This window comes from Pogona vitticeps, chromosome 1 (assembly GCF_051106095.1).
Source record: "Pogona vitticeps strain Pit_001003342236 chromosome 1, PviZW2.1, whole genome shotgun sequence".
NCBI lineage: Eukaryota > Metazoa > Chordata > Lepidosauria > Squamata > Agamidae > Pogona > Pogona vitticeps.
Genome location: NC_135783.1, coordinates 202,752,365 through 202,766,550, shown reverse-complemented (window position 1 = coordinate 202,766,550; position 14,186 = coordinate 202,752,365). Strand labels below are relative to the sequence as shown.

The window sequence follows — 14,186 nt, the reverse complement described above, 5'->3', positions numbered from 1 at the left end:
ATGGGGAGGAAGATTTTAAAATGACTGTGTAAATTCTTTCTAAGATTCTGTAAACTGTATTGCCTTCGTACTGTAGATGGATACAACAATATATTTTGAGATAGTTTCTGAAAAAGACTAGAATAGAGATGGGTGCTTTCCTGCCCTGCCTTTTTTGGTCCTGCCTCTGAGTGGATGCCCGTCAGAGGAGGTGGAGCTTGGAAGTGCCAAAGACCTGTCTGGGAGAAGTACAAACGGGCACAAATTGGTGAACCAGCAGTTTGTGCCCATCTCTACTATAGAATATTACTGTAGGACCATTTTTATAAGTAAGTGTAATTGTTTCTCGTGCATCTGTTTGTGTTGATGAGCAGGCAAAAGTTGGCAGCACTAAAACACTGCTTTTAGACTTGGGTATACTAGTGGGACCTTTTTCCAACCTTTGAAGAGCAGGCTCCCACATCTACCACAACCTGCTTTTGGAAGTCCCTCCCAAGTCCCAAAGTGGCACAATAGGTGGTTGTTTAACACATCCTCAGCAGCCTAGGGCATGCAGTCCTTTAGAACCTGATGTAGAGCTTAGCTACAATTAACACAACTTCCACACCCAGTTTTTCCTCTTGATAAAAAAAGAAACATATAAATGCAGTCATATAAAATTAAAGTGGAACACTTGCTATATACACCTTTGGTAAATGCAAATTATTTCAGTTTTTCACACGAGACAGAATTAGTGAAATGATGAACATTCATATTATGCTTGGCTAAATTGAGGAATGTGATCACTCCTTAGAGTGGTCCTGACCCGACCAGATAGGCGGGATATAAAATAAATAAATAAATAAATAGATATTTGCAGAAATGTCTGAAGAGAGATTATATAATATTAATAATAATAATCCGATAATTGCAGTGCTGTAAGGGACCCTATGGATCATTGAGTTCAGCTGCTACCAAGGAGACACAGTGGGGAAACTTCCAGTCTCTGGTGCTGCAGCCTGAGACTTAAGCCATTGAGCTATCCAGCAGTCCTCTGTGTAAGAAAAGATGCTGTTTTGGTGGAATTGATTGGAAATCATCTTCAAAAGGACAATTCTTTCATCTATTTTTTCTGTCTCCTACAGTGAGGTCGCCTTTGGTTACAAGGGGTTGAAGATTCTTTTGTACTACATTGCTGGTAACTTGTCAACACTGTTTCGCGTTGAATATACATCCAAAGTTACTGAGAACTTTGACTGTGTAGAGGTAAAGTTAAACATTAAGATGCTACCTTTGCTAGCTAAGGTTACCATTGTACCTCCAACCTTCATCCTACCTTTCTTAGATAAGGGTTACTGAGTTATGTGTCGTATACTGTACCTTAAAGCAATGTTAGATTAGTAGAAAAGTTCAGCTTCTTCCAATGTGTTATTCTTGGATATCTTATGTTAGATTAATGCAGTCCAGTTCCCTTCTTGGGCTTTTTCAGTACCTGTAATATGCAATATGTCTGCACAAATGTCACTCAGTTTTTCATGAATATATGAAACTGTTGTACAGTTGCACCAGTGGTTATCCAAAGATGGTAATTTTTAGAATTATCAACCAGTGTTGGGAAAGACTGCTGTATCCTATACCAGTAAAACTGCACATGAGGTAGAGCTCATATATGCATGAGAATCTAATTTATGCACACAAAGTGTTATATAATCTTAATCATAGGAACTCAGTTCAGGCTTCACTTGTTAAGAGTTAAGAAATCTGCTATAAACTTGCAGGTTCTCTCATGTCTCTGTCAACTCTTTTTTCTTCCTGATTTGTGATGACAGTGGTTTTATTCTGCTTAAAAACAATGGAGTAGAAAGAGTGGGGGGGCACAATCTCTTGATATGTTTATAATCTCCAAGCTATAGCTTAGCTGTCAGAAACAGGACTTCTAAAGTTATTTGGAATGTCTAGTAAAGTAGATTTATATTCACTGTGTTGCAAAACCACTTTCTTGGTCCCGCTGCCTTCTGATACTCTTCTTAGAGATAATCAAGCTGCCTTCTGGATACTTTCAGTTTACTTTTTCGATAAAGCCTTTTCTGGATTAGTTTAGCCTCATCATACCAGTTCATAATTCACTTACTTGCTAGAAATAAGTATTTGGAATTAATAGTGTTTTATTAAAACTGTGATGTGATATTAAAAAAATCTAAAGATAAATGCAATTCTACTATGTATTGCCACAATTATCCTACAAAGAGCTGAAGGTACATAATGAGCGAAAAGAACAAGCTTACACAAAACTAGGTTTATTTGACACCAGTGTCTTAACACTATAGGACTGTTATGAGGATTGCAGAATACATGTAGTGCCTTGATTGGGAGTAACGATCAAAAGCACCATGTGGCTGCTGGTAGGACTTTTAGGATGCAATCAAGTACTCATTTGCCTAGTAGTAAGTTTTGGTTGAGCTTTCTTCTTAGTGATGTGTATTGGCTTACACTATTGCATGCACGTTATACTGTGGTGCTTGTTTTCAAGGTTATTATTCACCTGAGTTGGTGGCTTATAAATTGTAGCTTTCCCAAGTGAATGGATCATTCATGAGTTTTGACTATGGTGTTAGCTGGTGGTTGCAGCTCTGGAATCTGCCCCATAGACAGATCATAGAAGTTATGATTGATTGGCTCTGACACCAGGTATCATTATGTTGTTCAGATAGGTGGAATCCTATCTTCTGTGAGTGAAGGTAACAATAACACTTTGCGTAGTATTCAGCATGCCTCACTGCATTATTTAGTTGTAGTCCTTACAGCCTTGTAAGTCAGAGTTATGTTTCCCCATATTGTAGACTAGGGCTGGCCTGAGGCTAAGCAAGAGCAGTTTCCCTAATGTTAAATAATGAGTTCATAACAAGAGCAAAATTCAAATCAAGGACTTCCTTATTTTTGTCCCAGTCTCTCAGCCATTATGCTCTCTGACACCATTTTACATAGGAGCGTTGTACACATGTACTGGGTACAATGCTCCCAGTTGTACCCAGTACATGTGGAAGGTGCCAAGCTGAGGAAGGCTGGGGTACGCGACCTCTCAGGAATGTGGTTTTTTCCCTAATGTCATACTTCAATAATAAGGCTGTGTTGTTGTTGCTGAATGCAGTTTTAAAAATCAGATATGTGGTTTACTTTAAACTACAGTATATATCCACCACCATTGCACCATAAGTACTATTATAAGGCAGTAATTCTGAGACTTTAGCAATGTACTGGGACGTGTGGTGCAACCCCAAGCCCTGCTCTTAGGGTGAGAACCCTTTCGGAGCACCTCCCTACTCTAGTCCATGCACTCGTAATCTCGAGATTAGACCATTGTAATGCACTCTACGTGGGGCTGCCTTTAAGGTTGATGTGAAACTTCAGGGGGTCCAGAATGCGGCAGCCAGGCTTCTAAGTGGGGTGAGAAAATATCAGCATATCTCCCCCATTCTGGCTGCTTGCACTGGTTGCCCATCCGTTTCTGCATTGACTTTAAAGTGCTTATGATTACTTATAAAGTCCTAAACGGTTTGGGACCTCAATATTTGGCAGATCATCTTCTTCCACCTAGGTCTACCTGAATCACCCGTCATAGCCAGCAGGGACAACTGAGGGGCCTGACACTGAGGGAGGCCTGGAAGGAAAAAACAAGAAACTGGGCCTTCTCGGGATGGCCCCTCGGCTGTGGAACACTCTTCCAACCGAAATTCGGCTGGCACCCTCGCTGGGTGTTTTCAAAAGCCAGCTAAAAACTTGGCTATTTAAGCAGGCCTTCCCTCCAGTCAATTAAGTGATTTCCATCCCTAGCTCTTTCTTTTTCTTTTTTCTTATGATATGCTATCTTGGTAATATCTTGGTTGTAATCAATTGCTATAATTGTAATTATAATTGTAAATTTCTTTATTTTACATATGTTCTATTGCTATGTTTTATTTGTAAACTGCCCTGAGTAGACATTGTCTTGAGGGGTGGGGTAAAAATCTAGTTAGTTAATTAATTAATTAATTGCCAGAGAGGGCTGTAGGGAAAGGAAAGGACCCAGACATCCTGAGAATTCTGCAAGTGCTATGTCAATTGATGGCACAAGACTGGTTACTCAGAGTTGCTCTCTGTCGTGAATGGATATTTAGAAGGGATGCTTTAGGAGTTGCTGCAAATTTCTACATGAAATGATTTGACTGGCATCTCTGGGATTTGTGGACCGTAGCTATTCACCAGATTCACATTTCTCTGAAAATGCAGCTGTCATTAGCTGAAACGTATTTGCATTTGTATTTTAAGAGGATTTTTAAAAATGATATATTAATTGCAGAAGTGGAATAGAATTATGGTCAAAAGTGCCATGGATAAGAGACGGGCAGTTTCATCCATTCCTAATATACAGTTCCGTATTTTCTCAATATTTATTTTCTATTCTGCCTTAAAACGTTCCTTACAGAAAAGTGTAAGGGGAATTAACATCTGCCATGCTAGATTACATCAAGAAGGTGTACAAGTGACTACATCACTCTTGTGTTTAAATTCTGGCCTGCAGTACTCATTCTAGCTCCACTGAATGTCTCAGTCTAAATTAAAACTTAGAGATTTTAAAACCTTTCAAGTGCCTGCCCAATGTGAGGCTTCATGTGGGGAAAGATGCATTCTTGCATTTTATTATATATCTGATACAGATTGTTCTTCTCCATTTTTGGACACAGTTATGAGCTAGCAGGAAACAAGCAATGAAGAAATGTGCTTATAAGGAGGAGAGGGACAACAAAACCATTGTGTAATAATCAAACTTAGCAGAACAGTCTCCCCATTATTGCCCATCATATTTTAGAACTAATGATTCCATGTAATATTGTTGAATTCGTTCCGTGTGTAAAAATTTTAGCTGCATTTGTTTCTGAGGTTTATGTCTCCTTGCACCTTTCTAGAGAGAGATTTCTCTCAGCTGGTTTTCTGATATGCCTGAAAGCACAATCTTACATGTGTCTGCTCAGAAGTAAATCTCATTGAGCTCAAAAAGACCGCCTACCAGTTAAGTATGAGTAAGTTGTAGTTAGAATGTATTTCAAATAACTGATTCAGTAACATTGCTCATTGCTGATTTAGATCTTGAAATATAAAGCATAGTTCTTCCTGCAGTCCAGGAAGGCATTACAGAATAAACCTTATCTTGGGACCTTGGCCTTTGACCTTCTTTTTAAATACAAGCTGGGTTTTTAACAGCCTGCTAGGCCATATCACTGTCCTTGTTTTCATATGTGTTCAGTGTAGTAATTTTTTTTAAATTTGAGCTAAACTAAAATTCAGATGCTTGTACATATTTGAGGGGCAAACCAAATACAGTGGTGCCTTGCTTAGCGATAGCTCCGTTTTATGGTGAAATCGCTTAGCGATGGACTTTTTGCCATCGCCAGAGTGATTGCTTAGCGATGGCCCCTATGGGTAAAAATCGCTTTGTGATGATCATGAGGACGCGATCATGGCAAAGCACCCATTTTTTAACAGTTGATTGACGGTTCCAAAATGGCTGCCGGAAAAACAAAATGGCGACCGCTGTTTTGCCTCACTTTAGAGGCACCCAAAATGGTCACCGCTATGGAGGATTTTCACTTACAGGTAAGTTTTTAGCCCATAGGAACGCATTAAACGCGTTTTAATGTGTTCCTATGGGCTTTTAAAAATTGCTTAGCGATTAAATCATGTAGCGACGTAAATCATTTAGCACGGATTAACGTCACTAAACCAGTCACCACTGTACAAAAAAATGATGAGTAGACTGGTGTTTTCCCTACAGCATGTCATTATTTTTAATGCATTTGTCATATACAACAGCCTTCTATTTCTTTCCATTCTTTTTTCCCACTCAGTATTTCTTTACTTGGTTTTCACCTTTTCAGCTCCCCCTTCCTTGTTCTGTTTGTGCCTTTATTCTCTGATAACCTTTCCTGAAAGTAGAGCCTAACTTATGCAAAATATTTGTGTGTCTGTATGGACTTGAGGAGCCAGTAACTGTAAAACGTGATAAGAGTCTTTCTTCAACATGAAATTGGAGTAGATGAGGTCTAGTCCTTCAAAAGGGTACTGCCTCTCATATTGTGAATATCATTTAATCAGTTTCATTAAGCCTGGAGTTATTAATGTTGGATTGGGCTTGGAAAGGGTAATAAACTTTAACAAATCAGTCTGTCTTTCATCTGCCCCACTAGAACTCACTGATTTTAACTCTTCTCCTTTTGTGTTGTTTTTTCAATTTATAAGTTATTACTCTTTTCCAAGAAGCAGTTTGGCAATTCTAAAAAGCTGCTTCTATTAAACTTTTATAATTAAACATGTTTAACTTGGGAAAATGTTCTTAATTCTTCTTCAGATAAGTCTGATCAGTAGTATGAGCCAGAATCGGGTACAGTAGTTGTAGAGCTATATGATGGTTAACTACATAATGGTTCTTCAGGCATGTAAAGCTGATTAAATATGAATGTTGGTGGCACCAGAGCATAAAGAATGAAGTGTGCTTGGGCCGTGCATCCATATTCTACACCCCCCCTCCCAAATATAGCTGATAGTAAAGTATTATTCATTTGCAGGTGCATTGCTTCTACTTAAGGGGAGTTAGTTGAAAGGACAGGAATTAGTAGTATGTTGTATTAGCCTTTTGTAGTGTATTTTGTCCTAAGCGTCTTAATTCCCTGTTTTGAATGCTAAGTAGCAAGCGTCTTGGTTTAGAATTAATACTCATCATGCATGTAAACGGTGTGAAAGAGCTGCTTAGTAAGTTAACACAAAGTGTTCTTGTGTCAGTCCTTATGGAAATAGATACAATACAAACATTACAGCTGAACTCACGGCAAACTCCATTAAGTAAAAACCTGGGCTCATTGTTCAAAGCAGGGTTTGAATAGAATGTAAGCTCATTTTGTTGAATGTAATGTCAGGCTTTTAGGGGTTGTATTGAGGGGGTAGGGTTTTGTTAAGTTGAGACCAATTCATTAAGTTTTATTGCCTGGTGAGAAGCAGCAATACGTTATTGTGAAACTTCATCAAATATTCATGGTGAAAGAGAAGTAGTAAATGTATTCAATCAAGTGGTCTTTTGGGGTCCTGAAAAGGATTATGATGTCTGCTCAGCTGATAGTCTGTGACATTCATGTTGGCTATTTAACAAGTCTAATCTTTAAGGCAGCTTTGCTTGTAACAGTTATCTTAATCTCATATTTCAGTTAAATTAGATTAAACTAAATTTGAAATTATTCCTATGGGCATTTATTTGTGGTAATTTTTCATGTTTTTTATTTAGTTGCTACTATATTTTTCACTTGGAATTATGTTCCCAAGTGATCTATGTTTGGATTGTTCTCGTATTCCAGGTTAAACATACAGGCTGTTCTTATGAGTTGGCCTTCATTCTGATGTTGAGCAGTTAGCTAAATGCTGTTATTTATTTGGATTCTCTTTGCTTGACTTGAGGATATGAGATAATATGGTGTTATGTAGAAACAGAGATCAGTGGCCAAATCCTGTTCTGTAATTTCTGCCAGTGTAAGAGTGATACAGGGAGAGATGCCTAGTAATTAAAAATCCCTGGGCTGTTTCAATTCTAGGGCTTACCCAACTCATCTGCTATCAGTCTTGTTGAAGATGAGTTGAGTGAACTCTGGAATTCAAACAGGAACTTCAGTTTCCAGTAATTGTCCTTCACAGATGATATCTGCTCTGACAGTTCTTTCTTCAACCCAGGACTTACCTGCAATGAGAGGGCGGGCGAATTGGGTGATTGAAGCAGGAATTCTTTAATTATTGGAAATCTCCCCCTGGTAGTGATGTCATCTTCCTTACACAGGAGTAATGTATTGAATAGGATTTTGACCACTGACAGCTCAAAGAATTCCATATTGAATGAAAGGTTTACATGAGAGGTAGCTGAAATATACTCATTGTCTGCATTTAGTAAGTACAGAGTAGTGAAGTTTCTGCAGGACACAGCATTACACAGGCAGACAAAAAGTTTCACAAGGTAGTCTCAAAGGCTAAGAATATGAGTAAGATTTTCCATTTTCTATCTCTTCCCTTTTTAAAAGCTTATTTCTGAAATTCAGTGATTTAATGTTGCAAGGTATTATCACTAGGAAAGCATAATAATGTCTTCTAATAATTTTGTTCTGTAGTTGTGCTGTTCTGTTACTATTATTTCCCCTTAATAATAATAAAAAACTGAGCTGGAAGCTTGAGTTAAAGGGAAAGCATTCCTGTTGCTGATTGACAATATCAAACTATATATGTTAGATCTAACCATCTAAGTGTATAATCTAGGACAGAGAGACAAATCAAGAATGTTGTACTGAAGTTGCTATTTCATTTTACTTAATGTGCTTTCTACACTAACATTATCTCTTCTAGTGGTGACATTTTCAAGAGCTCACTTAACCCTATAGGTGTTAGCCCACTGTCCTGCCTTACTGAAGAGCAGGCCATGGAATAAGTTGTTATTCCATGAACAACATTGATGAAATGAGTGGTGAAAGGCCACCCCCGTTGCATCTTTAAAAATATCTTTCACCTCCAGTTAGAGTGTGACAAGCCATTTTACTCAGAGAATTTTGAATTGGGAAGGGTACAATATGTTTGTAACAAATTTCTGGTGGATTTCTTGGGATGATGTTTTTTTTTTTTTTTTTAATGAATTTACAGTATCACATGTCTGTCTTCCCAGACTGGTTTTTTTTGGGGGGGGGGAGTATGTGTATGAATGCTCTGATCTTTGTATAATAGGAACCACAAGGGGGCACCTATTGAGTGTCATGGTCCCATACATAATGTTACGCTTTTCCTGGGTCAAAGGTGTCAGCAAAATTGTAGGAAACTGCCTGCTATAACCTGATACTTTGACAAATGCAGGCAATATATGTTTCACTATAGCCCAAGTTCTAAAAATATCCTTTATGTAGAAGAATTACATTGCCTAAATCTTCTGTAGAAATTTGACTTTTTGTTTTCTCACTATATCTCTCTTGGTTTTCAGGCAGACGATGTGGAAAGTAAAATTAGAGAAATAATTCCACCTGGCTTTAGCAGAAATACAGATGACTTTGTATCTTTGTTGGAAAAAGAGGTTAACTTCAAGCCGTTTGGTATACTATTACATACATATTCTGTGCATAACGAGGAAGCGGGTGCAGACATAACATACCAGATATACAAGGTAAAAGGAAGTTTCAAAACTTTGACTCAACCAAAGTGCTGCAGTGTTGTTATAAATGGTCATCATGCAATTATTTGCGGTATATGTAAATCTATAATTGCAAGACTGCCCTTCTCAGTATACTTACAAAGAGTTTCCGACTAATGCAAATTATTATGCCCTGCAAGGTGCTCTATTCCCTCCTGTGAGCTTCACCTGACTTCTTCTGGCTTTTTTCCCTAGGCTGACATGACATGCCCAGGCTTTCGAGAGTATCATGAAAGGCTTCAGACCTTCTTGATGTGGTTTATTGAAACAGCGAGCTTTATTGACGTGGATGATGAAAGATGGAACTACTTTCTAGTGTAAGTACAGTTCTAAAGAAACAGTGGACCTTATTACCTCCACAAAAGCTGCATTTTAATTGTGGCTAGCCAATTATTGGGACAGTATAATGATATTTTTCCCAGGAAAGGAAAAACTATTGTTTATCAGTCTAGAGTTTGCATCTATTATGTTATGCAAGACCTTGAGAATAGCGCCAAATTAAATACTGTTGTCCACTGGAGCCCTGAATGTAGGGCTTAAACAGTAAAATGAGCTTTGCCTGTGTTTTCTTTTACTTGCCACCTATTCTTCCTTATAATAGGCAAGTGCGCTGAAGTGCTGTAAAGAGGTCTGATTTATCCAAGTTGCTGCACACCAATTAAGTGAATTGTACATTCAGAACATAGCAGGTGTACCCATTGGGTCCTCACAGAGTAGCTTGCTGACACTGAAAATTCAGTCAGAGAATGGAAAAGAAAATGGACACTGCATGGGAGCGCGACTGTAATTGACCTGCTTGGCTTTCTGTTTTATCTGCAGATTTGAGAAGTATAATAAGGATGGAGCTACGCTCTTTGCGACCGTCGGCTATATGACAGTCTATAATTACTATGTGTACCCAGACAAAACCCGGCCACGTGTAAGGTAATTGGCAGCAAAACACGTGCCTTGCCTTTTATTTTAGAAGAGTGTCCTGATGAAGTTCCTAATAATGTTTATAATGATCTTAATTTTGTTTTTCAAAAAATAAAAAATAAACTTAGCTGGCTTTGCATTTATTTATCTCATTGTTTATATTTTAAATGGGTTGCAGTCTTCAAACCGTAATGCAATATATTGGGACTTATTATGGGCTTTTTTTTCTTTCTCTTTTTTGGTATTTAAAGCCTTCTGTATGATGAATTTGCAAGTCAATCTAAATAAATCACAAAGGGAAAATAGGCTGCTTTTTCAGGATGGGGTACATTTATTTTTGGTAAGATTTTCATATGTTTATTTCTGTAGCCAAATGCTGATATTACCTCCATTCCAAGGCGAGGGACATGGGGCTCAACTTTTAGAAACAGTTCACAGATACTACGTGTCATCCCCTACCGTACTTGATATTACAGGTATGTGAAAGCTGTTTGTCTTTGGAAATTGAAACTTTGAACATAACTTTCCTGGCTAGCTGTGCTGTAATTTCATGGATTCATCTGTCAAAATTAAATGATCTTTGAAAAATTAACTTAAGCAGAGGTCAAGGTTAATACTACCCTTCCTTATATAAGAACTAGGTATAATGTAATTCTTCAAATCCTTTCCTTGGTGAGAACAGTGCACTATGGAAATCCCATCCCTGGCATGAACGGATTATCAGTTAATTAGCAGTTTTTATTATGAACTACACAGCTGACTTAACAAGAGATTTAGATTTTTGAAACTCCTTGCAGAGCATGCTTCCTTCAGGCAAAACAACAAATCAGGAAGGAAAAAAAACCTTTGTGAGATTTGCCCCATTGTTATGATCCCAGAAATGTACGAATGCCTGGTGAGCTTGAGCTTGCTACATGAGGAATTCTTAAAAAATGACATTGAAGTGAACTTTTGAGATGGTTCAAGTGCACAGAGATGAAGATTTGTTGAAGCATAAAGTTTTGTAGATTGTAACTAGTTTATAAGATGCCACAGAAAGACTGATTGATTTTTGGCTTCTTAAAGATAATGACCAGAATCCTGTTTGCATGGGATTTGTGTAACGTGCTATGATTTAACTGAGTGTGTCTCTGTTTCATGCCTTGTTATGTATCCAACTGTACAACCTCATCAATTATGCAGATCTCATTTGATCACCAGTAGAATTCTGGTTTGTGAGTTTAATTCTGAGTTCATTTCTGCATTTTGAAAGCCTTAGTGTGCTCTTGCTCCTTCCTTTCGAGTGTTGAACAATTTAAAAATAAGGATGTATGTTAAAATAAAAACAAATTAAAATGTTAAGATAATTAGTTTATTTTTGACCAGAAGTGGGCTACTTCAGTAGTGTTATCTCGCCCATTTGTAGATCTTTTTTACAGGTGGTGGGGCATAAATTGCATGTATGTAAGTGCTACATGTATTGAATTTCTCCACAGTCACAGAAAATTTGTTCTGTACCCAAGTAGCCCTTTGCACTTACAGAACAAGTTGTGCAGTTCTTTGTCATGCAAATACTATATACTGTATAGTTCTGTTGAGCCATATTAAATATCTTAATGAATTCATCTACAACCTAGTTTTTAATAAGATAATGTGGGGGGGACTAGATTTATGAAATGGCAGAGAAAGTTCAGTACCGTGATAAGTTCATATTATAGCTATCAGCATATGTAATTTTGAAATGTGGCATTCTGGAAATAAAAAGGTAAGAATTAAATATTTGCCTATACCCCTTGTGCACCCAATAAGACAAGATCCACTACCTCAACCACAACATTCTTATGTTGGGTCACACTGGAATGTCAAAAACCGCTTTTAGTGTTATGTTGCACAGAAGTAGAAGCCAGTTCATATATAAAAGCATTTTCCAACCTCGTACTTTTCCAGATATATTGGACACTATGCAAACCTACAAACAAGGATTGTGTCACATTGGGAAGAACTTGTAGTTAAGCTACGGGATTTGTCTAGATCAGTGGTTTCCAACCTTGGGTCCTGAGATGTTCTTGGACTACAGTTCCCAGAAATCCTGGCCAGCTCAGCTGGTGGTGAAGGCTTCTAGGAGTTTTAGTCCAAGAACATTTGGGGACCAAAGGCTGGGAACCACTGGTTTAGATCAAGAGTGGTCAGCTCATGGGCTGCATACAGACTCTCAGTTTCTTTTGTGCTGCCTCCTTTTCTGATTTTATTGAGAGAGAAAATTACCATTCCTGGTAATTAAAAATCTGCTTCTCTTAAAAATCTGTAACCTCCACCTCCATATAGACCTTTCTGGAGGAAAAAAAAAAAAAAAGGTAAAAAAACTGAGAGTGGGTATTCCGTGTTAGAATTGGGCAGAATTGGTCCCTGAACCCTGGACCTTTTGCCAGTCCCTGATTAAAGGTATTACTTGAATGCTTGACACATCTCTCTATCAGTTGTTGATAGGAATTTGAGTCCTACTTATAAAAGACTTTATTAAAGTTTTCATCTTTGTCACCTGTAAAATAAACTAGAAAATTAGATGGCTAAGGACAGATTTCTAATTAAATCTGCATGTTTATAAATAGAACAGTCTATGTGAATCTTCAAGGTTGTCATCCTTGCCAGTGCATAGAAATTCAGGTGGGCTGTATAGTGTTGGAGCATAGTGGGTTTTTTTTAAAGTAAAACTGCTCTAAAACAGATTTGAAATTGCCCTGTAGAATAATCTGCTAGGGAGCATGCTGTTTTTAACTGGGAACTTGAAAGGTATGGAGAGATGAATTTCTCTTTTTCATCCATTTTTCATTGCTGCTGTTAAGGGAAAATTGGGTTGGAGAGATAGGAGGGGGAACGAGAAATTATGAAAGTGAGATAGCATTGAAAGTTACAAGGTGTCTATATAAAGGGTGCATCAGAGTGAGGGAGATGTACAGGGTAATTGGATTTATAAAATGGTGGTTGGTTTAGTGCGAGATTGAGCTGGTTAACCTATGGTGTGTTTTTCCTGAATTTTCTACTTGTGAATTAGACCCTGTCTTTATCACTTTATTTTCATATTTTAATTGTAACTTTATTTTATTTGTACAGTATCTTGATGTTGCTTACCTTAAGCACTATTTTCTATGGAAATGTGGGTTATAATTTTAATCAATAATATAAAATGCTGAACTTCTGCTAATTTATGGTTCTAACTAGCATGAAGTTTGGAACTGGGGACTCTTACCTTTTTAAAACCCTTAAATTCTCCATTCCAGTCAATCCTTTATTTTCTTTTTGGTAAGCAATGTGTGATTCCCACAGTTGCCTTTGTTGTCGTGAAAAAAAAAAAAAACAGACAGTGTTGAAAACTATGGCCTCAATCGAAAATTTAAGCTGAGCTCTTAATATGAAACATGGAAAGGCATAATTTTCTTAAAGCCAGAGTATTATCTGAGAAGTGAAAGGCAGACTTCATCTAGGGATAGGCAAATGCTGGGGAGTTTGACCAGTGATGACACCCCACCCAACCCCAACCCCCACCCCGCCTTTTCAGGACAAAGCATCAGCTGCTAACTCTCTCTTTGGATATGTTAATTACTGAGTACTGACTCCCTCTGTCAGATTTAGAGCAGCTTACATTCGGAATGAGCACATGGCCTCCAGTTTCTAGTGCACAATTTAGCCCTTACTTAGCAACCCTCACTTCCTGTAATTTAGAAATTGTTCTGATTAATTTCAAGGGTGGGATTTGTAGGGGATGCTTGCTGTTCTTGATTGACTCAAGAGAGAAGGGGAAAAAGTTTGTGGCTCAGATAACTTTATAGAAAGGACCACTCATTTACAGTTCCATTGATCCAAGCCACTATACCAGTTCTGTTTGTAAGGAATAAAACAAAGGTGAATATGCAGGATATGCAATTTTTCTTTGAAGACATTCTACAGATATACCTCCCTGGCCTGGGTGGTTTCTCTATACTTCATGTGTTTCTTGTTTCTCTCATCCTTGTTTGTTACATGCTTCATAAAGGAAGTTAGCTTGACAAGAGCCAAGGTTCTATAAATTCATAACTAGAATTTACAAATGAATACTACA

At 37.8% G+C, this 14,186-nt stretch overlaps 1 protein-coding gene across 1 annotated transcript in view; it reads left to right on the top strand.

Annotated features, from left to right (window-relative positions):
- Positions 1–14,186, top strand: part of HAT1 (histone acetyltransferase 1) — a 33,015-nt gene that overhangs the window by 10,161 nt on the left and 8,668 nt on the right. The window contains exons 4-8 of the mRNA XM_020806692.3: positions 1,104–1,224; positions 8,990–9,169; positions 9,392–9,513; positions 10,016–10,120; positions 10,481–10,587. Coding sequence (XP_020662351.3) covers positions 1,104–1,224; positions 8,990–9,169; positions 9,392–9,513; positions 10,016–10,120; positions 10,481–10,587 — 635 coding nt within the window. The remainder of the gene's footprint in view (positions 1–1,103; positions 1,225–8,989; positions 9,170–9,391; positions 9,514–10,015; positions 10,121–10,480; positions 10,588–14,186) is intronic.